General features: G+C 43.2%; 1 protein-coding gene across 2 annotated transcripts in view; it reads left to right on the forward strand.

Annotated features, from left to right (window-relative positions):
- Prkci (protein kinase C, iota) overlaps nucleotides 1–25,717 on the forward strand; it is a 56,999-nt gene that overhangs the window by 15,622 nt on the left and 15,660 nt on the right. Inside the window, exons 2-8 of one of the 2 annotated variants that reach the window (NM_008857.3) lie at nucleotides 7,187–7,308; nucleotides 13,767–13,856; nucleotides 14,890–14,940; nucleotides 18,123–18,208; nucleotides 19,721–19,861; nucleotides 21,815–21,866; nucleotides 23,136–23,194. In NM_008857.3, the coding sequence (NP_032883.2) occupies nucleotides 7,187–7,308; nucleotides 13,767–13,856; nucleotides 14,890–14,940; nucleotides 18,123–18,208; nucleotides 19,721–19,861; nucleotides 21,815–21,866; nucleotides 23,136–23,194 (601 nt within the window). The remainder of the gene's footprint in view (nucleotides 1–7,186; nucleotides 7,309–13,766; nucleotides 13,857–14,889; nucleotides 14,941–18,122; nucleotides 18,209–19,720; nucleotides 19,862–21,814; nucleotides 21,867–23,135; nucleotides 23,195–25,717) is intronic. The other variant, XM_006535411.4, reaches the window with a different exon arrangement.

A 25,717-nucleotide genomic window follows, 5' to 3' on the forward strand; every position in this document is an offset into this window, starting at 1 on the left:
AAATTTTTTATTTTTTTTGTTTTTCGAGACAGGGTTCCTCTGTGTAGCCCTGGCTGTCCTGGAACTCACTTTGTAGACCAGGCTGGCCTCGAACTCAGAAATCCTGCCTCTGCCTCCCGAGTCCTGGGATTAAGGGCGTGCACCACCACCTCCACCCGGCTCTATTTGAATTTTTGAAGAGCCTCTTCCACTGTTGGAACAGAGTAAATTTTATTTTGTGCGTGTATTTTGCCTGCATGTATTATGTAAGTGGCACCACGTGTGTGCCTTATACCTACAGAGGTCAGAAGAGGGCACCATTAGATGCCCTGGAGCTGGGGCTATGGTTGGCCATGAGCTTTCATATGGCTGCTAAAAACTGAATCTGGGTCTTCTGCAAGGGCAGCAAGTACTTTTAACTACTGAGCTATCTTGCCAGCCTCTTATTATTTTTTTAATCCATGTGTGGTTGCATATATATGGGTGTATGCTGCAATACTCCTTTGGACAACATTGGGTGTCAGTATTTCAACTTCATTGCAGACAGGTGCACCCCATGCTGGTCTGCAACTGACAGAGATCCATCTTCCTCTGCCTCCCAAGTGCTGGGATTAAAGTGGTGTCTCTAAGTGGACACTTAGAGAGACAGAGTCTCCGGATCACTCCTGTGTACCCTGGATCCTGCCAGCGTCCGAAGTTTCTCCCATCTCCCCTCCAGTCTCAATATAGGTTACCACGACCTGCTTTAGGTGAAATCTGGAGATTGGAACTTCTATCTGAGCCATCTCCCGAGCCCTCGTCTGTTGCATTACTTCGAAGACATCAATGACATTTTACATAATTACTAATTTGAGATTATGTGACTCTTTTCTACTTTGAATACTTTGATCCAATGATTTTACCATATTTGGGTAATCCTGTGAGGCCAATTATTACTGATGAATTCAAATAAAACATTTTCTAAATAATTTATATTTCAGAAGAAAAGTTTATATTTAAATAGCAGAACTCAATGTTGCTTTTAAGCAAAGGGACTTTTTTTTTTTTTTAATTTATTTCACGTATGTGAGTACACTTGTCACTGTCTTCAGATACAGAGAGGAGGGCATCGGATGTCCATTACAGATGGTTGTGAGCCACCATGTGGTTGCTGGAAACTGAACTCAGGACCTCTGGAAGAGCAGTCAGTGCTCTTAACTGTTGAGCCATCTTTCCAGCATGTTGCTTCTTGCATTTACTTTTAAAATCAGCCCCCAGGAAAGCTTTAGCTTTATATTTTACAGAATAGTTTGTTGAGCGCCTGACCAGTTAGTCTGAAGCCCACTAACATAGTTAATGATGTCCCACCTTTTTTCCTTTAAGAATTAAGTTAAACTATGCCTAAATTTACCATTTAGGGAATCTTTGCAGTAAAACACTTTTGATCTGTGGCCATCAATAAAATAATTTATGCTAATGACAGAGTGAAGACAGAAGAATCCCGAGTCCAATCTGTTTTCTACCTTCTGAGTGCAGTGTCTTCATCCGCAGCCTGTGCCTGACTTGGTTATTGTAATAGCGATCTGGGAGCTGAGGAGTATTGTAGACATGGTGCTTTCTTAAGCAGAGAAGTGTTTACACAGACGTTCCTTAAATGCTTTAGTTCCTGGGACTTACGGAACGACGGTTGATAAACCACCACCTTCATTTAGTCTCTTAAGGAAGTTCGTACTTAGGCTTTCTAAATATTACACATACAGTATGTGGTATTGTGATTATCCCTATCTGTAAACCTTTCATTTGGGAGGCTCAGCAGAAGGATCAAGAATTCAAAGCCAGCCTGGGTTGTTTTTTAAACATGATTTTTAAAAATATATCGGATAATTGACTTCTGCATTCTGAGTGCTGGTGTGACTTGCTGAGAGGAAGGAGTGCTTGTGTCCGTGAAGGCTCTCCGATTCTTCTCACCTGGATGGTTTGGCCTGCTCTAATCTGGGCTGAATGTGTCCTGGCTAGCATGAGCCGTCCAGACCTGTCTCATACTCTCCTTTGATGCTGGTACTTTTTAGTTTCCTGCAACCTTGCTAATTATTGTCTCCTATTTCTGTCACACGGGGGCTCTGAGGGGAAAAGTGGGGAATACACACATTTGCATTCTACTAACTTAAGTAGGTGCATCCCTCTGTTAACCTTTCCGAAGGTGGGGTACTTTTTAAAATGACGTTTCACTTGTTTAAAGTACTGTATAAATATGTAATTAAAATTATTAAATACATAGTGTGTTATATCTTAGTGGTATTTTAAGTGCTAACATTAATTACAGGTTGGAATTTATACCTGAGTGATAGAGTGCTTGTCTACCATGTTTGAGACCTTGGGTTCAAACCCCAGCACAATAACAAGGGAAAATATTCTTTAATTTAATCTATTAAATCTATAACATCATCTGAGGTATTATTATCCCATTTTATGGATGAGACAAGTCACAGGGAAGGCAAATAACTTGCTTCAGGTCACACAGCAATATGGAAAAAGATAGAGTTTAGATTTAAACATAGTCTCCTGGGTTTGCATGTCAAGGTCTTACCTGTTTTACAGTGACTACGTACTGTGTTCTAGTCATTCAGTATGGAGCACTGACACCTTTGTTTGTTCAACATTTATTCACTGGAGATCCGCTATAGGCAGACATTGCTTCAGGTGTTGGTAATATACAACAAAATGCTGTCCTCCTTGATAGCATGTTTAGTCATGGGAGACACTAGAAACTCTGTATACTTTATGTGTGTTTATATACATATATGTATGTATATGTGTTTATGTGTGTGTGTGTGTGTGATCACTTTATTTTAACTGAAGAATAAAGATTAACATCATGTATTTAAATGGACTAAATTATTTTTTTAAAAGATTTGCTTAAAACACTTAGATTTACTTTATTTTATGTGTATAAGAGTATATTTGCCTGCATGTATGTATGTGTATCATGTGCAGGCCTGGAGGTCAGACATCAGCTTTCCCTGGAACTAGATTGTAAAGATAATCATGTGGTTGTTGGGCACTGAACCCAAGTCCTTTGCAAGAGCAACAAGTGCTCCCTGCTGAGCCATCTCTGAGCCCTAATATTTATTTGATTATTTATGTATGTGTACATACCTACATGAGTTTATGTGTGCCCATGAAGAGGCCAGAGGCATCAGATCGCCTGGGATTAGTTACTGGCAGCTTTGAGTCATGGGAAACCAACCTGAGTCCTCTGGAAGAGCAGCAAGTGCTCTTAACCACAGAGCCATGGCTCCATGCCCAAAACTAAGGTTTTAAATCAAGGATTAAATTATTCACTAGCCAGGCTCTTAAAAACAGAGCTGTATCCATTGCGCTTTTTGTTGACAAATATAAATATAAATCTTTTATATACTGTAGTGGTCTAAATATTTGTGTCCATCCCCCACCCCCAGTCCCAGCATTTATTGTAGAAATTGACATAAAATGTCTTAGAAGGTGAAGGGTCTACTGGAAGTTGCATTGGCTCTCATGAATGGGATTAGTACCTGTGTGGAATGGCGCAGCTAAGGCCTGTTTCTGAGGACACAACTAGAAGCTGCAAGTCTTTCAAACAGAAGGTAGCTAAGGCGCTTTCATCTTGGACTTGTCTCCAGATAGACATAATAAACTCATTCTTGTTGTTTGTGAGTATTGCATGTGTGGAGTTTATTAAACCAGAGAACTAAGCATTGCCTGGCATCTGCTGTGGAAAGGCATGGTGCAGGGTATGAGCGCGGCATGGGTGAGTGCTCCTATGATTGACAGTTATGGAGGAGAAGGGAAGGGAGGGGGCTTTGAGAGTCTGTCTGTGCTTCCGTAGCAATATTACAGAAAGCATAAGCTATGCCGGACAGTAGTGTCTCAGTTCGGAAGCTGGAAGGTATGGCACCAACGGGTTTGCTATCTAGTTAAAGGCCTTATTTCTCTGTGCAGGACAGCACTGGCTTGCTCTGTTTTCCAGTGAAAGAGATATCCTCACATTAGTGGTAGGCACAGAGGATGTGTAGGATAGCTGGGTGAGTAAGGTGTACTTCAGGGTTAATCTGTATGGAGTTTTCTTTTGGTGTTTTGTCTTGCTGGTTTTTGGTCTTGATTTTTGGGGTTTTTTTTTGTGGTTGTTTGAGGAGGGGTGGGAAACTTAAAGAGCATGACATTAGGTGGGAAGGATCTAGGGGAGAGGAAACATGATCCAGGTATAGTGTAAGGAGAACTTTTGTTGTTCGTGTTTCTTTGATTGAAAATAGACCCTTTAACAAGGTACTTAGATTATAGTCCGGCCCCCCCCCCCCCCGTTCTTTCCTCCTTTTATCCAGATCCATAGCCTTTCTGTCTCTCAGAAAACAGCCATCTAAGGAATAGTAATAAAATACAGTAGAATAAATCAAACAAACAAGTCAAATATGACAAAACACAGGCATCCCATCAGAACCCAAACCAGAAGCCATAACAGTATTGGCAGAGGGTCTGTAAGTGTAAACAATGAAAGCCCTGCTTAAAACCTCCAGAGCGGCTCTTGAGTTGGGTTGTATTTCCCTCTACTGTCGGGGATAGGGCCTGCCCTTGAGAGTGCTTTCCCTGTGAAAAAACTGATTTTTCCTTCACAAGCAGCTATGAGTTGGAGCTAGCTTCTGGGTTAGGGATGGGGACGGGCTCTGTTCCTTCTCTTTCAGCTCTAGGACCCATCGGGTGCAGACCCATGCAGGCCCTGTGCACGCTGCCGCAGTCTCTGGGAGCTCATGTGCGTGCCAGCCCTGTTGTGTCTAGGTCTTGATTTCTTGATGCCCCCCACTCCCTCTGGCTCTTACACTCTTGCTGTCTCCTCTTCCTCGGTTCCCTGAGTTCTCAGGGCAGGGATTGGACGGAGGCATCTCATTTAGGGCTGAGTTCCAAAGACTCCCTCAGTGCCTAATGCCTGGCTGTGGCACTCTGTACTTGTTCTGTCTGGTGCCGGAGGAAGCTTCTCTGATGATGACTGAGCAGAGCACAGATTTAGGAGGAGTTGAGGGAGGGGAAAACATGATCAAAATATATATAAAATATTTAAGTAAAAATAGTGTCTTGTGTTTTGTTAATAAAGACGGGAGAGTAAGTGTTTAGACTACTAGCTGGATTGCCAAGAAGCAAGCACATTGTTAGGGAAGCCATGGCGAGAGGCGTGCGTGTGACCGTCCCTGAAGAGGCAATCCAGTTTCTCTGTCCTCTTGGCTATCTGCTTACCTTCTGTAGCTCCTGAAGACTACAGGCAGCTGTCGCTTCTTTGGCAGAGAGCACGTGGCAGCTCTGCGGTTCCTTGGAGGCATCAGTAGGCCTCAACTGCCCAAGTCTGTTTTTCACGTTTCCTTTCTGTCGTCATTTCCTCCCTTTCACCAGTGAACAGGCATCTATTGTGTGAGTGAGAGAGAGTTCCTGGAAAGAGCAGTACCTTCCACCACACCTTCTGCAAGCCTGTTAATTATTGGTGACCCTCAGTGATAGTGGAGAGGTTGGAACACTGCAGGTGCAGAGCCCAATAGTTTATTTGGAACTCTTTTTAGAAGCTCCCTAAGCAGCCATTCCTTGCCCATCTCTGTATCTGACCTCACGTCCTGTGTCTAGCAAGTGAAACATTTGGAATTTATTAGCTTGACTGACCACTAACTTTGATCATCCAGAAGGCTAAGAATGTGCTCAGCTGGAATCTGAAGCCAAGAGAAGGGGGTGGCCCGTTTTGTTGTAAGCTGCCTCTGTGATGGTCCTCTGGTGTATTTGAAAAGTGCATTTGATTGAAGACTTTCTTTCTTCTGTTACTAAGAGAATTTCACGAAAATGTTACCGTGTTGAAACATGGAATTTGGGGTAGCTTGAATCTGTGACCCCTGGTCATGGCACTCACATTTAGCTCCAGATAAGGATCTCTTACGAATTTTGAGGTGAGAGCTGTGTTTTGACAGTAAAGTATTATTCTGTGCTAGGAACTGCATTGACCTCTAGGAGTATAATGGGGAAAAAAACAACAACAACAACAACAACAAAACAAAAAACCACATCTCTGCCTTCACTTCACCAAGTTTCATTGTGTTCCATTTGGGACAGGGGGTAATACAAGCACACGTTTGTGTGCCATTGGAGAAGTAGGCCTGGCAGGTAGCCAGGGACAGCTCCTGAGGGGCCTGTAGACCCCGATGTTCAAATCTTCTTCCCAGTCGCTGAGATCAAATCCTCCAATAAAAGCAGCCTAGGGGAGAAGGGGCTTATGTTAGCTCCACTCCATTGCAGAGGGGTCAGGTTAAGGGTGGACCTTCCAACCTCAGTTTCTTCCACCTCAATTAACTTAAAGACAATACCACACAGGCATGTCCCCAGACCAACCTAAGCTAGACCTCACTCTGCACTCTTTCCTGGTGATTCTGGACGTTATCACATCCACAGAAAAGCTAACCCTCCCACCTGCCTAGGGACATTAACATTTACTCTGTATGATAGAGCCGTGTGGGTTACTGCAGGAAGCGAATAAATTATGTTGATTTTATCAATGGCTTACAGAGAGTCCAGCTCCTCCAGTGCTGAGTAGAAGTGGCTCCTGTGTAGAGGTCCCAGGGCTGCTTAGCTGCAACGCCAGGCATCTGCTGGACAACAGCACAAGGCACACTGGATCTGCTCATCTAATGGAAGGAAAGGAAGTGTGCATTCATAGATATTATTCACTATTTTATATTCCTTATTGTCACTTTCAATAATAAAAATATGTTCCTGTGTTTGGGGAGGGAAATTTATACTAAAGGAAGCTACTTTAAATCAATTTTTGGAAACTATCTTTGGGGGAAAGCTGGAAATGAGAGAAGAGATGTACAACTCGTGCTCTACAGATTGATGCTGGGTTATTTGTGAAGTTAAGGGAGCCAGGGTAGCAGAAGCACGGGTCTTCATGGGGTGCGGGACCTGGGGAAAGCATTGAAACAGATTTTCCGTGAGTACAGGGCTAGTGCTTGTAGAGAGTGGATGTGGGGTTGCAAGGCCTCCCGCAGGAGATGGAGCAATGAGGGTGGCTTCCTCAGTGAGAGGACATGGAGGTTCATGGGTCCAGCTTATTTCATCAACATTTTAATGTTTCATGCAGCACAGAATGACCAACTAGTCTGTCGCATAGGCGTTGAGTCACACGGAGCTCAGTATGGTTTTAAACATAAAAGTCTTTCTTTTTCAGGGATATTATGATAACACACTTTGAGCCTTCCATCTCCTTTGAGGGACTTTGCAGTGAGGTTCGAGATATGTGTTCTTTTGACAATGAGCAGCCGTTCACCATGAAATGGATAGATGAGGAAGGTGAGTAACGGGGCGGGCGGGCGGGCGGGGTGGGAGCGGGCGGGTGCTCTGTGAGCTTGTGCTTTAAGATAAAACTGGGCTTCCAGGAAATTCAGGAAACTCAAGCAGGAAGGGTAAATCAGAAACTTAATGCCATGCACATAGATTAAGATAGAAGATTTAAATCAAAGCATACAATCTTTGTTTTTTGCCTCTTCAAAATGAAGCAAAAGTAGTCCTCCCCGCCCCTGGCAGTTAAGGTGGGTGTTTCATCAGTGTGATGTCTTAACTTTTATTTATTTATTTATCAGATCTCATTACAGATGGTTGTGAGCCACCATGTGGTTGCTGGGAATTGAACTCAGTACCTCTGGAAGAGCAGTCAGTGCTCTTAACTACTGAGCCGTCTCTCCAGCCCTTAACTTACATTTTAATATAAGAGTTTTCCTGTTCTTGACTGAAATGTAGAGCAGTCCTAGCAATTGTGTTCATTTAGGGTGATGTCAGAGCCTTAATCACCTAGTGACATGTACTCACAAGCATTTATGACCTGTCTGAGGATAGTGGGGCCTTGTTACCCATAACTGGGAGTATGGAACATCTCAGAGATACTCAGTTTCCACTGGTCAACTCAGTCTGTTAACAACAGCCCTACTAAGTTATGGGGGTATTAGAAATTGATAACCATAGGAGAAGATCCTAAAAGACATAAACTCCATTAGTTAGCACTTTTATAAATCTCTTCAAATGCCAGCACTCACATGGTAGATCACCACCATCTGTAACCAGTTCTGTCAGGGGGACTAAACCCGTGCAAGAGCCACAGTGAGTACTTTCAACTGCTGAGTCATCATCATCTCACCAGCCCCTAAGTGGGCCTGTTTGTTTGTTTGTTTGCTAAAAGCAGGTCTTGTTATGTGGTCCTGGCAGACCTGGAACTTGGAGTGACAGGTCCCCACCCCTCACCCCCACCTCCACCCCACCCTGCTTCTTTGGTCTCCTAATGTGAGTGAACTAGTAGGCCACAGTAGCAAACCATTTTAGGTGAACAGTAAACTATCACTAAGTATGTTCTTGCACAGGACAGGGAATGATGGATGTAAGTTATTTCTCTGATAGTTTTAAAGGTTAGTTCTAACTGAAAGTGATTATAAGGTACAGTATGATGCTTTGTCTTTGGTGTGTGTGTGTTTAATGTATATGGGTGTTTGCTTACATGTATCTCTATGCACCATATGCATACAGTGTCTGAGCTGGCTAGAAGAGGGTTTTGGATCCCATGGAACTGCAGTTACATTTTTAGCCACTATGTGGTTACTGGAAATAGAACCCAGGTTCTCCAGGATGGGGCTGTTTCTGTGACAAACTGACCTTTTTTTTTTTTTAAAGAATTGTAGAAGACTTTGGGATTTTGAAAAGTTACATTTGAATGCTGTAAGCAGGGTTAAGTAGTCCATCCTAGAAGAGCTTGGAAGACAGCAGTGCTGAGAGCAGTGTGGGCTGTGTAGGCCCTGCTCAAAATGGTTCAGAGAAGCACTATTAGCAATGGCGCCAGCGAAACTATTCCTGTGGCTGGCTGCTTTGGCAAAGAATGTGGCTTCTTTCTTCTGTAGTTCCAAGAATTTGCCTGAGGCTCACGTGAAAAGAAAACTTGTTGGAGGATGAGGTTTCATGACGACCTGCTCTTGTGCAGGTCTCTAGTGAAAAGAGCAAGTGGGACAAGCAAGAGAAATACATAACTACAGTTGAAGAGAAAAACGGGAGGCAATGTAATGTTGTGGCCAAGGCTTGTGCTGAAAGAGGAGAGAGGATTAAGACTGCTCTTCCAGAGGTCCTGAGTTCAGTTCCCAGCAACCACATCATGGCTCACAGCCATCTGTGATGGGTTCTGACGCCCTCTTCTGGTGTGTCTGAGGACAGCAACAGTGTACTCACATAAAATAAATAATAAATAAATCTTTTTTTTTTTTTTTTAAGAGAGGCCCAGGACCCAGGCGGTCACCCGACCTTCCAGCTTTAGAGTAATGAAAAAACCTGAGGAAGGGTTATGGAAACTTCTCCACAGTTAAGGAGAACCACTGAGGGCACTGGGGCAAGAGAGTTAGTTCCGGCATGGAAGTCACAAGATGCCATTGTGTGAAGTTGTGAAAGCGACTGGATTGTTAGAGACCCCTAGATGTTAGAAGTGCCAGAGTCGTGGGAGATCTGCCAAGGGATGTGCACACATGGAGTGGAGCCAGCCTGGGAGTATCTTGCAGGCAACAAAGCTAAAAGGGCGGACCCATTCAAGACTTGCAGTTTGCCCTGCTGTAATTTAGTCTAGTGGTTCCTCTCTATGCCCTCATAACTACCTTTTTGAATGACAATATATATTCTGTGCCATTGTATGTTAGAAATATGCAAATTTGTTTTATTTTCTAGAGGGTTACAGTTAAAAGTTTGACTTGAGTCTCAGAAGAGACTTTTGACTTTTAAGCAGTGTTGAACATGAACAATTTTGGGGACCTTTGAAGTTGGACTAAATGCATTTTGCCTTATGATATGGCCATGAGCCCAAGGGGGGCAGGGAGTGGAAAGTGGATTTAAATACAGTGAACTGTTTCTGCATCTTGTCAGGTTATTTTACACAGTTGGATCTTTCATATTAACATTTTGTTTGAAGCCTGCTGCTTATTTGCTTCTTTTTATAGCTAAAAACAAACAAACAAAAGGGCTGTGTGGAAAATAAGAATAAGCCTACTGGTCAATATCCAGATTTTATTAATTCTTTAATTACCTCAAAATTAACTACAATGAGCAAATACTCAGAATGTACTTGTATTTTATTTTAGACATTTAGAATTTGGTAATAGTGTTAGCTTTGAAAAATACCTTTCCTGGTCATTTTTGTTTTGTAATGACTTACATAGAGTGCTTTATGCATCAAACATATGGTCGAAAAAGGTCACATGTATCACGCAGGCCCTCAATCCAAGAAAAACAGAACAGGTTCAATGTGTGTGGTGTCTGTGCAGGGGTAAGTTAATGTATGGTTAACTAACAGGTTGAATGTGTGTGGTGTCTGTGCAGGAGTAAGTTAATGTATGATTAACTCACCGTCTTCTCACAAACCCCCTCAGAGCCTAGCTCATCATGACATTAGGTCCACAGTCCAAAGATGGTCATCTAATCCTGTGTCTTGCCCATCTATGGTTTGGGTTCCTTGACTGCCTCTCTGCTAGTTCTAAAGATCCATGAAATGGTGACAGGATAGTAAACTAGAGACAGGAGTAGTATAGTAGCTACCCCTAGTCACCAAGAGGGGAAGGTTCTGGTTCTGAACTATAATAGAATGTATTGTCATTCCCTCAGGAAAGCTCACTGCTACTCTCTGGGATTGGATCCCATGACTCTTAACATTGATGCTCTGATTCATCCTTCTCTCTTCCTAGGCTCTGTTTTGTAGTTCACTAATTTGCCTAGATTCTCTCCCACAGTTGAAAGACATAGCTCTTCATTTTGAACATTGTAGACCACCTGTGTATGGAGTTGTAACTGTTCATTGGACAAAAGCCATACTCACATCAGACTCTTCTAGACAAGGACTACATGTGTCTGAGGTTTGGGGACTAGAGAAATGGCTCATCAGTTGAGGGCACTGGCTACCTTACAGAGGACCCAGGTTTAATTCCCAGCACCTTCATGACATCTCACAACTATCTGTAACTACAGTTCCAGGGGATCTGACACTTTGACATATGCACATTCAAGAAGACACCACACCAATGCATATAAAAATAAAAATAAATTATTTTACAAAAAGAAAAGCCATTTGCTACTTTGGCCCTTCTGCCCAGTCTTCTGATCTTTGTATTTGCAGCCACTGATTCTGTAGATGCGTTTTCTGTTTGCTGTATTGCCTTCAGTGAGTGTCACCACACTCGCTCATTCATTTTGTCTATTGTCCGAACCGTTTTCTCTGTCTTCTGGCCTTCACAAGCAGTCCGTGGCTGCCATCTTCTGCCTTTCATGAAATAGAAAAGGCCACGTAAGTCTTCTTTTTGTGCCAGTTCTGGTTAGGTTTTCTATTTCTGTGCAACTTACCTTATAACTTAGTGATTCGAAAACTGACTTTCACAGTTCTGTGACTTATCAGAGCTAATGTTATAAATGTCCACAGAACATAAAAGGGAGTGAGGACTTGGCAGCTGAGTTGGAGAAAAGAACAGACACTGTTTTCTTTGAGACCATGTAGATAGGAAATGGTTTCTCTCAAGTAGTAAGCTGGGTTCTGTGCACTGTGTAATTGAAGATTAGTCAGAGCCAGTGGCATGTAGCATGCAGGAATGTGTCATAAAACCACAGGAATGAGCACCAGAGTAGCAGAGGGGAGGATCCAGTTCAAGCCCAGCTTTGCTCTAAGTGACTTGTTCATTGAGGAATGCACCTCGGATTTCCAGGGATCACTCTGCACTTCGCCTGCTTAGTTGAGAGAGGTGTGTCCTCCTCCCCTTCTGTGTGTGTAACTAAAATTCACCACTTACATTTAAGAGTAGCTGGAGCTGGTGTCCAGCCCTAGGTAGGACATCCTTCCCACCAAAGGCTCGGAACACGTCAGAGGAGGGGCATCTCAGAGGAGGGCTTCAAAGAATGTGAGAGATGCAGGAAGGCGAGGAATGCAACGCTGCCTTTGGGCTGTGCTGTGGCCTCTGCAGCCGAGGACTCACTGCAGCTGTGACCAGTGCAGGGAGGTCAGTCATCATCCCAGCAGAGAGGGCTCAGTGGGCAGCTGTGAACAAAGAAAGAGGCAGAAGGGGAGAAAGGCTCGTGGGGTGCTTCAGAGGAGTGGGAGGGAAAGTGGAGCTGGGGTATACATCATCAGGACGCATTGTTTCTATCTATGCAGTTGTCAAAGAGTAAAAGATGCTTTGTTTAAAGAGAGAAGAGAAACAAAAAGAAGGTGATGGAGAGGTGGGTGAGCAGTGAAGAACACTTGCTGTTCTTTTTGCAAAGGACCCAGGTTCAAATCCCAGCACCCACAAGGTACCTTACAACTGTCTGGAACTCTAGTTCCAGGGGATCTGATGCCTTCTGACCTGCCATAGACACACACACACAGTGCACAGACATATCTGCTAGCAAATATTTGTCAAATAAATCTAAAAAAAATTTTTAGTAGCTCAAGCTAGACTATTCTTAGTCCAGAGTACTTTAGTGGTTTCTTTCTTGTGACTTAATTGACCAAGGTTGTAATATGATACAATATCCATTACAGTCACTGCCTGTGTTAGGGTCCAAGAATCACCAAGGAATGATAACCCAGACTCAAATAGTATGCAAAAGCAAAGAGCATTTTTTTTCCAGCGGAATTTCCTGCATGCAGGGGTCTTTTCATTCAGGAATAGAGACACCGAGTGGGCTCGCAGGCCCAGCTTTTATTGTCAAGGGAATTCCAGTGTGTGTGTGTGTGTGTGTGTGTGTGTGTGTGTGTGTGTGTGTGGTATGTGCCCCTTTACCGTGATTGGTTAGCTCTACTCTAGGGATCCTTCAGGCCAAAGGACAAGGTGTCCTCAGATTGGCTGCCCATGGCTGCGGTTGGCTGACCACAGGTTCCTGGATCCCAGTTCTGTTTGTGGGAAACACAAACTTAGGCCTAGTCTCCCAAACTGTTTGCAGCCTGTCATGGAGTCAGCCTGGCTCTGGCTCAGTCCTCTCACCTGGAAGCCCTACCCATCCATAGTGTGGCAGTGGAACTGCTTTAGCTCCTTTTTAAAAGAAACTAGCAGCCAGGTCTGGTGGCATTAGCTTATAATACCAGTACTTGGTAGACTGAGGCAGGAGGATTGTCTGTTTAAAGCCAGCCCAGGCTATAGAATAAGTTCCAGAGCAGCCTGAGTAAATTACTGAGATCCTATCCCCAAACAGAACAAAACAGGGGTGGGGCTGGCTCTATGCTCTCCGTGTTAGAATGCATGCCAGGCCTGGTCCTGGGCTCCATCCACAACACTGAAGACAAGGAAAAGAGCTGAAAACTTGTTCTTAACCATACCCATGTGAGTGAGCCATGCCTGTCTGAAAGTGGTTAGAGTACATTTGCTTCTCTCCCTCCCCTTCTCTCACCCTCTCCCTCTCCCTCACCCTCTCCCTCGCCCTGGCCCTCACCTTCTCTCGCCCTCACCTTCTCCTCACCCTCTCTCCCTCCCCTTCTCTCGCCCTCTCCCGTGTGTGTGTGTGTGTGTGTGTGTGTGCGTGTGCGTGTGCGTGTGTGTGTGTGTATTAGGAGTAGAGTGGTTTTATATGTAGAAGATGGTGCATCTGCGTCCCATGTGTCCTTTTGTGCAACTAGAAATGGATGTGAGAACATCTGCAGAGGTAAAGTTGCCTAGGGTAGTGTCTAAGCATCTGTCCAGGTACATGCTCCCTCAGTCACAGCCTAGCGAATTTGCTTACTGTTATCGTGCTCAGAGGTTTGGGGACTGAGCTTTCCGTTTTGTTTTTAGGAGACCCATGTACAGTGTCTTCTCAGTTGGAGTTAGAAGAGGCTTTCAGGCTGTACGAGCTGAACAAGGATTCTGAACTCTTGATTCATGGTGAGAGAGCCATCACTTGACTCCCAAAGCTCTAATTAAGACATAACTCTTTTATTATGTGTGCCCTCCTCCCTATGTAATTGGCCTTCAGATTCTTTTTCCTGGAGTAGAGCAAGTAAGACGATTATGCGCTCTATAGTCTAGGAGAACTGTATATCTTTCTATAGTCTTTTAGGATACTAAAGTGCCGTCTCCCATTGCTTCACAACTTAGACATTCCTGCACAGCTTTAGAAGTCTATTTGGGGTGGGGGCAGTGGCCACCCTTTTCTAGTGTAAAGTTTTAAAATGTTGAGAGAAATGATCAGTTACGCAGGCAGGCAGCACCTGCCTATCGTCCTACAGCTTGGGAGGCAGAGGCAGGAGGAGCCAAGATAGGCCACAGCAGCCTGAGCTACATAGTGAGACCATGTCTGAAACAAACGGGAGCTGAGATGAAACTCAGTTGTGGAGTGCTTGCCTGGCACGGTGCTAGGACTGGAATCCTGCTCTGTTCTGTGTACTCTTCCTCAGTGTGGCCCTTGCTTCACCACAGAGCACATTAGTTAACAAGATAGTCTTCGTTATGAAATGCTTTGTTTGGTGTGTTGATAAATTTCCAGCCTAGAATATATTCTTATATTGGAGGTTGGTACTACTCCTGGTATTAATTCACTCTCTAATTGAATGCATATCTTTTAAAAACTGATTTTTGCCATTTAATTCTTTGTTGTACAAAAGTTCTCTGCAATGAGGATTTTAAAAGTAGTAGTGAGTTTCTTTGAGGACCAGTGTTTAAAAAGTGATTATTTACAGGGGACTAGAATTAGTAATTTAAGCTTCTAATGTATTACCTATAGACACATTTATTTTCACAGAAACTTACTTTATATAGACTTGGTAAAAGCAAGAGCCTTTAGTAGACTAATATTAGCCATATGTTGGAATTCTGCCTCTAGTATCTCAGGGCACTTTAAATTTGTGTTAATTTTAATTTTGTATAGTTTGTATTATGTAAATATTCTGCTGATTAATTTTAGTTTATTTTCTTTCAGTATTTCCATGTGTACCAGAGCGTCCTGGAATGCCTTGCCCAGGGGAAGACAGTGAGTGTTCTAGTGCTCTGCACACTTATTACTCACAGTGGAAAACTAAGAACTTTTTGTTTTGTTTTATTTTTTGAGACAAGGTTTCTGGCTGTCTTGGAACTCTCTTTCTAAGACCAGGCTGGCCTCCACCTCTCAGATCTGCCTGCCTCTGCCTCCTACGTGCCAGGATTAAACATGTGTGCTTCCACACCTAGCTTAAGAAACAGAACTTTTGGTTTGTGTGACTTATTCTGTTTTTCACTCTAATTTAGAATATATTACAACTGCCTAAGCTGTGCTTTTGACAGATGGGACTCACCTAACTGTCTATATCTTACATGATGGTCTGTTGTGCATATGAAAAGGCATGTGGCTTCATGTTTTTCAATGTTGAATGTTTTCAAATCTGTGGGAAATTTGAAACCTCTGAGAAAAAAGGATACCTCCATATCACCAGATTGGACAGTACTTCCTCAGCGTTTTCCGTGTGCCTGTTTGTTTACCTGTGCATGTTTTCTAACTCTCCTGACTCACTCAGCATATTCTCAGTCACTGTTTTCTTATGCTTGCTATAGCATGTGAGAATAATTGACTAGACACTCCACTTCTAGGCACCTTTGTAGATCGCACATTGTTAGGAATTGTTATGGAATCTCATTTTCATTATAGTTTCACTACATATCCTTCAGAAGGAAAAGTAGTAAATGCTTTGCTTTGAATTACATGAAATTTCCAAGTGTCAAATTTTTTAAAAAATTTATTTATTTATTTTATGTATATGAGTATAGTTTCGCTGCCCTCAGACACACCAGAAGAGGGCATCAGATCCCATTACAGGTGGTTGTGAGCCACCATATGGTTACTGGGAATTAACTCAGGACCTCTGGAAGCACTCAGTGCTCTTAACTGCTGAGCCGTCTCTCCAGCCCCCCACCCCCCAGTATAAGTTTTTAATTGTGCTGATTCTAGTGGAAGGAGAGTAAAAGCCATGCTGGCTGGCTGTACAGAGCTGCTGCAGACAGTGGCTGTCTTCTGTGCCTAGAGCCAGAATTTTGAAAGATACCTTGTAGCATATCCTGTCTAAGAGTTCCATGTCCACCCCAGCCCATTTTAGGTTTATGGTGTCCTTCCCAGGTAAAATACAGTTCCAAGTCTTTCCACTATACTGCACACTCTTTTCCCCTTTTAAAATTTAGTGGTGGAGGGCCAGCATCACCTTCTCCCCAGCAAAATAAATATTAAACTAGAGTATAGAGGAAAATTGATAACCATGACTGTGGCCTCTTAGTCATTTAAATCCTTGACAGCAGTAAACTATTTAAATTTGGGAGATATATACATATATACATATACATATATATACACACATATATATACTAGTTTATATATATATACTAGTTTATAAGAGTGTGTGGTAAGCCAAAATGTGCTGGCCCTCGAAGCATTGGTTTTTGCAAAAGAATGTCTAGTGTTAGCAGTTTTGCACAAGGCTTCTAGTGTTCAAGGCTTCGTTCCCCAGCTCCGCAACGAGCAAAAAGATTGCTAAGAGCACTGTAGCTGGGACTTTGTACTTTAACTTGAAATAGTGAACTCAGTGCTACGTCTGCTTGAACATAGTTTAGAAATGTTCCCTACTATAGTTACCACTGAGGGAAGTCACCAGTACACAGTACAGTGTCTGCAGTGTCTAGGGGACAGTGCGTGTAAGAGTGCTGGGTAGCCACATTACGAAGGATTAGATTTGATTATTTGGAACCTCTGCCTATGCGTTTAGGAATGAGACATGGCTCAGAAGTTAAGAGCCTTTGTTGCTCTTCCAGAAGTCCCATGTGGTGGCTCACAGTAACTCTAGTTCCAGGGATCCAACTTCCCCTCCTCACCTCCACAGTCCTAGGCATGCACATGCTATACTTACATATAGACAAGCACTAATGCACATCAAAAGTAAGCAGGAATAATAACATTCATACACAGCTTAGGAGCGGGCTAGGCTCTGGCTAAGAGTAGAATGCTTATGTAACTAACATGTCTGAGGTCTTGGGTTCAACACCTAGTATTGTACCAGAAACAAGCCAAAAAGGATAAACGTTTGTTGTAGATGAAGTGATGTAAAATTCACTTATAAATAACTCGCATGAAGTAAAATTAAAATGTACCTCACTACTTGTAAAGGTAATTATCTGTAGTGGGTGCTCACATTCTGACATTTGTATGCCTCTTTGATGTAATACCATAAGAGAAATATAACTATCTTATCTGTATTTTTAAGATCTATTTTATTTATTTATTTATTTTGTGGGTGGGTGGGAGGGTGCATGCACACACGCGCACATACACAGATGAGTGCCTAAAAGTTTGAGAGCATCAGGACCCCGACCTCCGTCGTCTGTGTGCCTGCCGTAACTGGAGTTAGAGACGCTTGTGAACTGCTTTTGATTAGGTGCTAGAACTGAACCCAGGCCCTCTGCAGAGATAGTTCTCTAGTCCCTCCTCCCTCTAAAGATATCTCTACTATTTTTGCCAAAAGTATTTAGCACTGACTCTGATCACCCAGAGACAGAAAACCTGGATGTGGAGCACAGACACACTGCCTAAGGTGTGAGGAAGACACGGCGGAGCGAGGGCTTTGATAATGCGAAGATCAGCCGAGCCTGGACTGCAGCTTGCTCCTCTTTAGAAAAGGACAGCTTTGAAAGGCACTTTTGGGACAGCTCAATCTTGAACATGAACTTTCCCCTGAGGGATGCTAAAGTTCATTCTCTAAGGCACAGCAGTTACGTTGTTATTGTAGATGGCTAGAGCGGATGCCCGAGATCTTACTGTCAAATCATTCTGAGGGGAGAGGGACTTTTGTTGGTCTTTGTTCGTATTTGTTTGTTGGGAAGTTGGCTAGACAGAAGAGTAGTGGCTGTAAACTCAGGTGAAGGATGCAGGCAGGCATTCCCTTCCTCAGCTTGTCCGTGAGTTTCCGTTTTTCTCAAACATTAAAGGTGAGTCCCTTTAAAGAAAAGCGGTACTACTCACTGACTGCAGTGTGGGCACCCTGGTGCTTGCTCTCATCCGGCCCTTTAGCGAATCCATTTTTCAGTTTCTAGTTTGTGTTTCTGTATTTTTTTTCCAGCAGTAAGTATGGGAAACTCAGATTTAATTAAGTGGCTTTATTCAAACTTGCTCTTTTTAAACTTTCAATCTCTCTTCAGAGTCCATTTACCGGAGAGGGGCACGCCGGTGGAGAAAGCTGTATTGTGCAAATGGCCACACTTTTCAAGCCAAACGTTTCAATAGGGTAAACCTATTTTATTGAATTCTAGTATTTTGAGACGTCTATTTTTTTTCTTTTCTATGAGAGAAAGATAAGTTTGTTATTAAGGTTGATAGTCCTTTTAACAGAGGTAAGCAGCAAGGCCTTGCACCCCGGTGCTACGGCCCCTTGCGTCCTGCTGCGTCAGCGCCTCCAGTTTTCACAGCCCTTCTTCTCAGTGCCCTGCACTCTGCTTCACTCTGCTGCACTCATAGCCTTCTCTCTAAAAATACCTCAGGTTTTTTAAAAAGGTCAGGCCCTTTTTAAATTCGATGAATGACTGTCATTAGTCTTAGGTTAAACTCCTAATGTCTGCTCCTTATTGTCAAATGAGTCTGAAAAAATATATGTTTTTAGAATTACAAAAAAAAATTATGTTTAAATGCATTCAAATTGGCAGAAATTATCAGAGTTTATTGTGTAAGCCCTTTAATCTCACTGTTTGGAAAACAGTGATAGTAGCAAACACTTGGCCAGCTCTAACTCTGTATCAGTTTCCTGAGGCCTTTACCTGTGTTGGTTCACTAAATCCTCACAACAGCTCTGTGACATAGGTACTATATATTCCCATTTTATAGATGAGAAAAATGGAGTCTTGCCTTAGAAGTTTCAGCCAGTAAGTGCAAAGCCGGGGTTTGAGAGCATGCAGTGTGCTGGCATAGCCACCCCCACCCCAGCCCTTTTCTGACACAATGCTTCCTTCCTATGTTGCTGCAGTTGCCCTGATGCTTAGTATACCGCTGGAGTTAGCCTAGCACTCATGGCAGTCGCTCCTGAGTGCCTCAGTGCTGGGAGCGCCTGCTCCTAAACATCGGTGTCAGCACGAGTGCATGCCGGGGGCCCTGGCATCACTGAGATTTGGGCACCAGGCTCTAGGAGAGCAGGGCTTTGGCTTGCCCTCTCCTCAGCCTGCAAGGCTGCATGCTTTATCAGCCACTCTGTTCTGTGTTCATTACTAGGACATTTTTATAAGATGAGGCTTTCTTGAGTGTGACATTGGAAAGCGGCATGGCTGTACATTCACTGACTCTTTGAAACCCAGTCTTGTTCATTTCTCATTGGTCCGCAACAACCTTTGAAGACAAATTATGAGGGAGGAGATTTTATTTTGTTTGAGTTTTGCCATAGGCTGACAACTGATGTCATGATGAGAGGATTTAATTAGAGAAGAAGAAAAGCCACTTATTTTTAAATATCTTAGGTTTATTTGTTTGGCTTTTTTGAGACAGTCTCACTCTATAGCTTTGACTGGCCTGGCAATCACTATGTAGACCAGGTTGGCCTTGAACTCTGTGTGTGTGTGCCTCTGCATCATGAATGCTGGGATTAAAGGCATAGTGAGTAAACTGTTGGGAAATAACTGGGAGACAGGTAATGAAACCCTGGCGGGCCTGGAACTCCCAGTGATCCACCTGCCTCTGTCTCCTGAGTGCTGGGATTGAAGGTGAGGGCCAGCACGCCTGGCTGTGATAAAGTGGTCTTGAATTTACTCTGCAGCGCGCCCACTGTGCCATCTGCACAGACAGAATCTGGGGCCTCGGACGACAAGGATACAAGTGCATCAACTGCAAACTGCTGGTTCATAAGAAGTGCCACAAGCTGGTCACAATTGAGTGTGGGCGGCACTCTTTGCCACCGGTAAGGCATGGGGTTCTGTTAGTTATATACACGTGTGGGTGCTTCAGTTAACAAGGCTGAAACAGGAAGGCATTGTAGAACTACATCTCAGGAAGTCTTGAAACTGTCTATAGCCTCATTATTTTAGCATAATAAATAGTATATGTCTTGACCATACATTGTTTATTCTGTTGTTGAACATTTAGATCATTTTCTAGGTTTTCCTATAAAGAAAATCATAGTGAACTTCTGGCAAATAAATCTTAACTCCTTAAAGGTCCAGTAGTAGAGTTACTTGGTTAAAGGATACACATTTTTAGAAAAATCAGGATGTATTTTATATTGTCCAGTAGAATGATCACCCCATGTTTATTCCTAGAACCTTGTTCTAGGAACCTTTCTGTCGTGTTGTGCCATGACTAAAGGCTGCTTGGGGAAGGAGAGGACTTAGTTGGCTTGTGCCCACAGGTGACAATCCGTCAGGGAGGGAAGTCAGGCAGGAGCTCCTGGGAGAACTCAGAGGCTGTGGAGCGGTGCGGTTTACTACCTCTCACGCGCATGCTCAGCTGCCTTTCTTATGCAGCCAGGCCCATTTAACCAGGGTAGCACCGTTCATAGTGGATCAGTCAGCAGTCAGGAGGAACCCCTCGGTGATGTCCACTCTGGCGGAGACAGTTCTTCATCACAAGTTCCATCTCACCAGGTGTCGAGTTGGCAGCCAGCCTGTTTGGGAAATAGGTCATTATTTTGTGGGTAGCTCATTTCTGTGAGGATAATTTGGCTGATTTGTTCAAGTTTTAAGTGAATTTATAGTTTGGGGGTTGGGGGGTGGGTTCCAGGTTTTAGGGAAGAAAAGAAATACTAAAAATTGTAAGCATAATTTACCCAACTTCCTGTTTGTTCTGGTTATTAACTGTCAATCAACACAAAGTAGAATTACCTGGGAAGTCTTCATGAGGAATTACGTCAAGTGGATTTTGGGTGGTGAGATTGCTTTGCTCCGTAATTGAGGTAGCATGACCCTCTCTGAGAGAGGCAGTACCCACGCAGGAGCGGGCCTGGGTGCATGACTAGAGAAGGCTGCAGGCCTGCCTGTGTCCATTCCTCTTATGCTTTCACTGTGACTGACTGTCATGGCACTAGCTGCTTCGTGTCTTCCTTGACATGTGTCCTCCATGGTGAACGGACACAGCCTGGAATTCATTGTTACCCTTCTCAGCTGAGGTGCTCGTTTGTCAGTATATTTTACCACAGGAATGAAAATGAGTTTCCTTGAGTAGTCTTAGTTGGTATGCACATGTATGGGAGGGAGGAGGTGGCCAGGGTGAGCGAGTGTATGAGATGTCGGGGTGGGTACTGAGCGCATGCTTAGTTAGCGTGAAGGCATCCTAGAGTTAGAACTGCATACCTAACCCTCATCGTATGAGTTAGGGACAGTTGGCCTGGGGAAGCCTTGTCCCTAGGGTGCTGGCAGGGCCTTGCTTGAGTCCATGTCCCAGAGGTGTTTGTTCCTGTTTTCTGGCCCATTGATATTTTTGAGAATATATAGAAAAATAGGAAACCTACAAAATATTGTGTATAGATTTAAGAGGTTTATAGACTCTTACAGCCAACCTCTGGATCATAGCAAGAACTCCTGTTCTAAACCTTTCTGCCAGAGATTTAAAATGCAGCTCAGAGAAAAAAAGGTAATTTAGAAGGAGGAGTCACAGTAGATAGTTCAGTTTTATTTTCAATTGACCTGAAGTCACTGTGTTTTTCTTTTTTTCTGAAAAAAGTGCAAAATCACATCATTCATAGGAGTATTGTATGGCTTTATAGAGCTAAGTATTATAATGATAATGTCATTTAGAGTTTTTCACAGTTAAGTCTTGGTAGGATACAAGTCATTGAAATACTGTATTTCTGGATTTATAGAGGTTTGGGGAACTTAAAGAAAATCTTCTAAGTCACTGTCTTTGGCAATGTTTGTAGGAACCCATGATGCCAATGGACCAGACCATGCATCCAGACCACACACAGACAGGTGAGTGGGAGCAGCCGCCCCAGGTGCTGTGGGTGCTTGCTTAAAGTGTCCTTTCTCATAGTAGGGCAGCTGGCTTCCTTCCTTCCTCCCTTCCTCCCTTCCTCTTGTTTTTTGAGACAGGGTTTCTCTGTGTAGCTGTGGCTGTCCTAGAACTCACTCTGTAGACCAGAGATCCACCTACCTCTGCCTCCCAAGTGCTGGGATTAATGGTGTGTGCCCCGCCACCTGGCTCATTCTTTCTTTTTTGAATTAGCATACAGAGTATAAGATTTCATTATAGCGTTTTCAGATAAAACTGGTTGCTTCTCCTCTCCTGTTTTCTCCTACATGTCCCCTATCCTAAGCCCTTCTGCCCCCAGGAGCCTCCTCTCCACTGTTTTGCGGTAACTTTTTTTAAGTCTAAGTTTAAAAGCATATTGTACCTAAGGATATTTTGTGGTGCTAAAACTGGTCACAATATTTTAGTATACATATTTGAAAAACCAACTGTGTAAACTAACAGTTGGCTTTCTCAGGTCAAAAAAATTATTTTGAGAATCCTTTAAATTCAGCAAACCTAGTTCCTTTTTCACAGTGAGAAAGTACAGAGGTGTTTGGAGCCATGTGACTGTTCTGGAAATGTGGGGTACAGCATAGCAGACTGACTGTGAGATGGGTGTAGTGTTAAGCAGGAATAAACCTTAAACACGTGCTTGGGAAACTCTGAAGCTATAAGAAGCTTTCTGGAAGGGCAGACGGGTCCATTGGTCATAGAAGAAGCTTGAAGAGTCTGAGCCAAGGGCCTGTCACTCCCGGCATCAGCAGCCTTGAGGAGTAGAGCCCCGCCTTGTCAGCCCTTCATCTCTGATGGTCAGGGGCTCTTAAAGTGGAGACAGGAGCTGAAGACCATGGGCTCACCGTTGTCTTGGGGTGTGAGAGCATTAAGTAGGACGTGTAGTCACATGCACAGACCAGGTTATTCATAAGGAGGAGGAGCAGAGTTGACTGCTGAGTGGGCACCCTTCTCTGCCCTCGGGGCCCGGGAGGGTGTTTCCCTGGCTGTCCTGGAACTCAGATCTGTCTGCCTCTGCCTCTCCAAGTACTGGGACTAAAGGTGTGACCCACCACTGCCTGGGCCACAACTCTTAATATATAATTTAGGACAAATATTAAACTTTAATTAAACTTACTCACATGTAAAAACTAAAGAAAAGCCAGGAAAAGAAAAATTTTAAATAAAATTCATTATTAATTATTTTTCTTTTTTAATATTTGGGTTTGAATTTTCAGTAATTCCATATAATCCTTCAAGTCATGAGAGTTTGGACCAAGTTGGTGAAGAAAAGGAGGTAAGATAATTTGTCTAACTGTGTACAGTGTCTTTAGCTCTTTAGAAAGACATAATTCTTTAAGAATATAACACTTTGGGGCTGGCGAGATGGCTCAGTGGTTAAGAGCGCCAACTGCTCTTCCGAAGGTCCCGAGTTCAAATCCCAGCAACCACATGGTGGCTCACAACCATCCGTAACGAAATCTAATGCCCTCTTGGAGTATCTGAGGACAAACACAGTGTACTTACATATAATAAATAAATAAATCTTTAAAAAAAAAAAAAAAGAATATAACACTTTGACCTGCTTAGATAATAGATCATAATAGTAAAATATGAGGATTGTATTTAATGATTTTAGAGTTTTATTTTGATTTAACTTTTTAATTAAATAATTTTAATTATGAAATAATTTGAAAATTTATCACTTTAAGATAGTATAAACAAAAATTACAAAATATATGAGACTAGCATTTAGTAATTGATATTATTTGAAACATATTGTTCATTCTTCCATTTTGTGGACTGATAGCTTATTTTAAGTATAAATGATTGAATGTCTTCATTAGTATCTGAAGCATCGTCTGTGTATGATATTCAGGGGTGGGGTGGGCCTGCTGCTCTGTGCTTGTGGAGGTCAAAGGTCAGCTTTGTGGAGTAGCTACTCTGTCCAACCGGCTCCTGGGATCCAAATCAAGTTGCGAGGCCTGTGTGCCAGACACTTTTTATTCTGCCTGCTCTAAGGCCACTTGCCTTTTTTTTCCTTTCCTATTAGGCAAATTGTTGGGTTTTAATATGTATTTTTATGTGTATCTATGTAAGAGAATGCCATATATGTGCAGGCAGTTATGGATGGCAGAAGGAAGGGCATGTCAGACCAATTTGAGCAGTCGCTATGCTGCTGGGAGTTGCCTGTGTGGCTGCCGAGCTCTGATCCTGTGTAAGAACACCGTGGTCTTAACTGCTGCGCTGCTTCTGCAGCCCAGGCCTATTTATTTCTAAGACAGAAATTAATTAAAACAGTGACCAGTTTAGAAAGACTTTTGGTAAAGAAGTCATGTCTTACCTATTGGCATGGAGGCAGCCTTTTCAGCCATTTTTAGTTGTGCATATAGTGCTTATAGCTCTGCTTTTCAGATGTATGTGTTTTTGGCCATGGAAAATGACTCCTTACCCTTCTCCTTTCTCTCTCTAGTGTTTGATGGGTATGTTATTTTGGGTTTCTCTTGTTTAACTTTCAACTGTTACTATGAAAATTATGGACAGAATATTGTAGTAAAGTATTATTAACTTCTTTATGAACACATAGTGGTTAATCTTGTCCACGCACTTGCTTTACTCCATCATAATTTTGAAGTAAATCTGTTGACCCAATTTTTTTTTTTAAGATTTATTTATTATTTTATGTAAGTACACTGTGGTTGTCTTCAGACACACCAGAAGAAGGCACCAGGTATCATTACGGATGATTGTGAGCCACCATGTGGCTGCTTGGATTTGAACTCAGGACCTTTAGAAGAACAGTCAGTGTTCTTAACCACTGAGCCATCTCTCCAGTCCCCCCAATTTTTAATATGACATCTTAGACTCTCTTTCTAATTTAGTCAATTACTTTTTGTTTCTTTTCTTCTTCTTTTTTTTTGGGGGGGGGCGGGGGAGTGTCAAGTTCTTATGTAGCCCAGGCTGGCCTGGAGCTCCCTGCATAGCTGAGGATGGCTCAGTCTCTTGATCCTCCTCACTCTGCCTCCCAGATGTGGGATTACAGATATGCAGCACCCTGCCCAGCCAGCTGCACACATATGACCGCCCTGCTTATTTCTCCCTCCCCCTTTCCTCCTCCCTCCCCCCTTCCTCTCTCTCTCTCCTCTCTCTCTCTCTCTCTCTCTCTCTCTCTCTCTCTCTCTCTCTCTCTCTCTTTCTTTCTTTCTTTTTTGGTTTTTTCAAGACAGGGTTTCTCTGTGTAGCCCTGGCTGTCCTGGAACTCACTCTGTAGACCAGATTGGCCTCGAACTCAGAAATCCGCCTGCCTCTGCCTCCCGAGTGCTGGGATTAAAGGCGTGCACCACCACGCCCGGCTTCTCTCTTTCTTTTCTTTCTTAGACCACATGTTTACTTTTACATTGCCAGGGTTGTTAGCACTATAGGCCATCCCACCACTGTAGCAAAACCTTTCTTGTTTTGTTCCTAGTGAGTCAGACAAAGGGAGAAAACCCTACTAATAAGGCCTGAGACCTCTGTTCTGAGCCCATGTGCTGCACATGCTTCTCTGACCAGCTCCTCGGGGTCCTTTAGTTCCTTTCTGCTCCTTTTAAAACTGATGGCATTTTTATCATCATCATCATCATCGCTATCCATACTGCGTGGTTGCTCACTATTGAGATTTGTAAGACCTTTTAAATGATAGGCGCATATATAGCAAACACCCAAACGATGGCATACAGCTAGATGAATTTCCAAGCAGTGAGCACTATGTAATGGCCTGGCTTGTAGCTTCTGGTCCCCGGCAGTCCCTTCTCCCCTGCCCTAAAACTAAGCATGGTCT

The sequence above is a fragment of the Mus musculus genome, chromosome 3 (assembly GCF_000001635.26).
Source record: "Mus musculus strain C57BL/6J chromosome 3, GRCm38.p6 C57BL/6J".
NCBI lineage: Eukaryota > Metazoa > Chordata > Mammalia > Rodentia > Muridae > Mus > Mus musculus.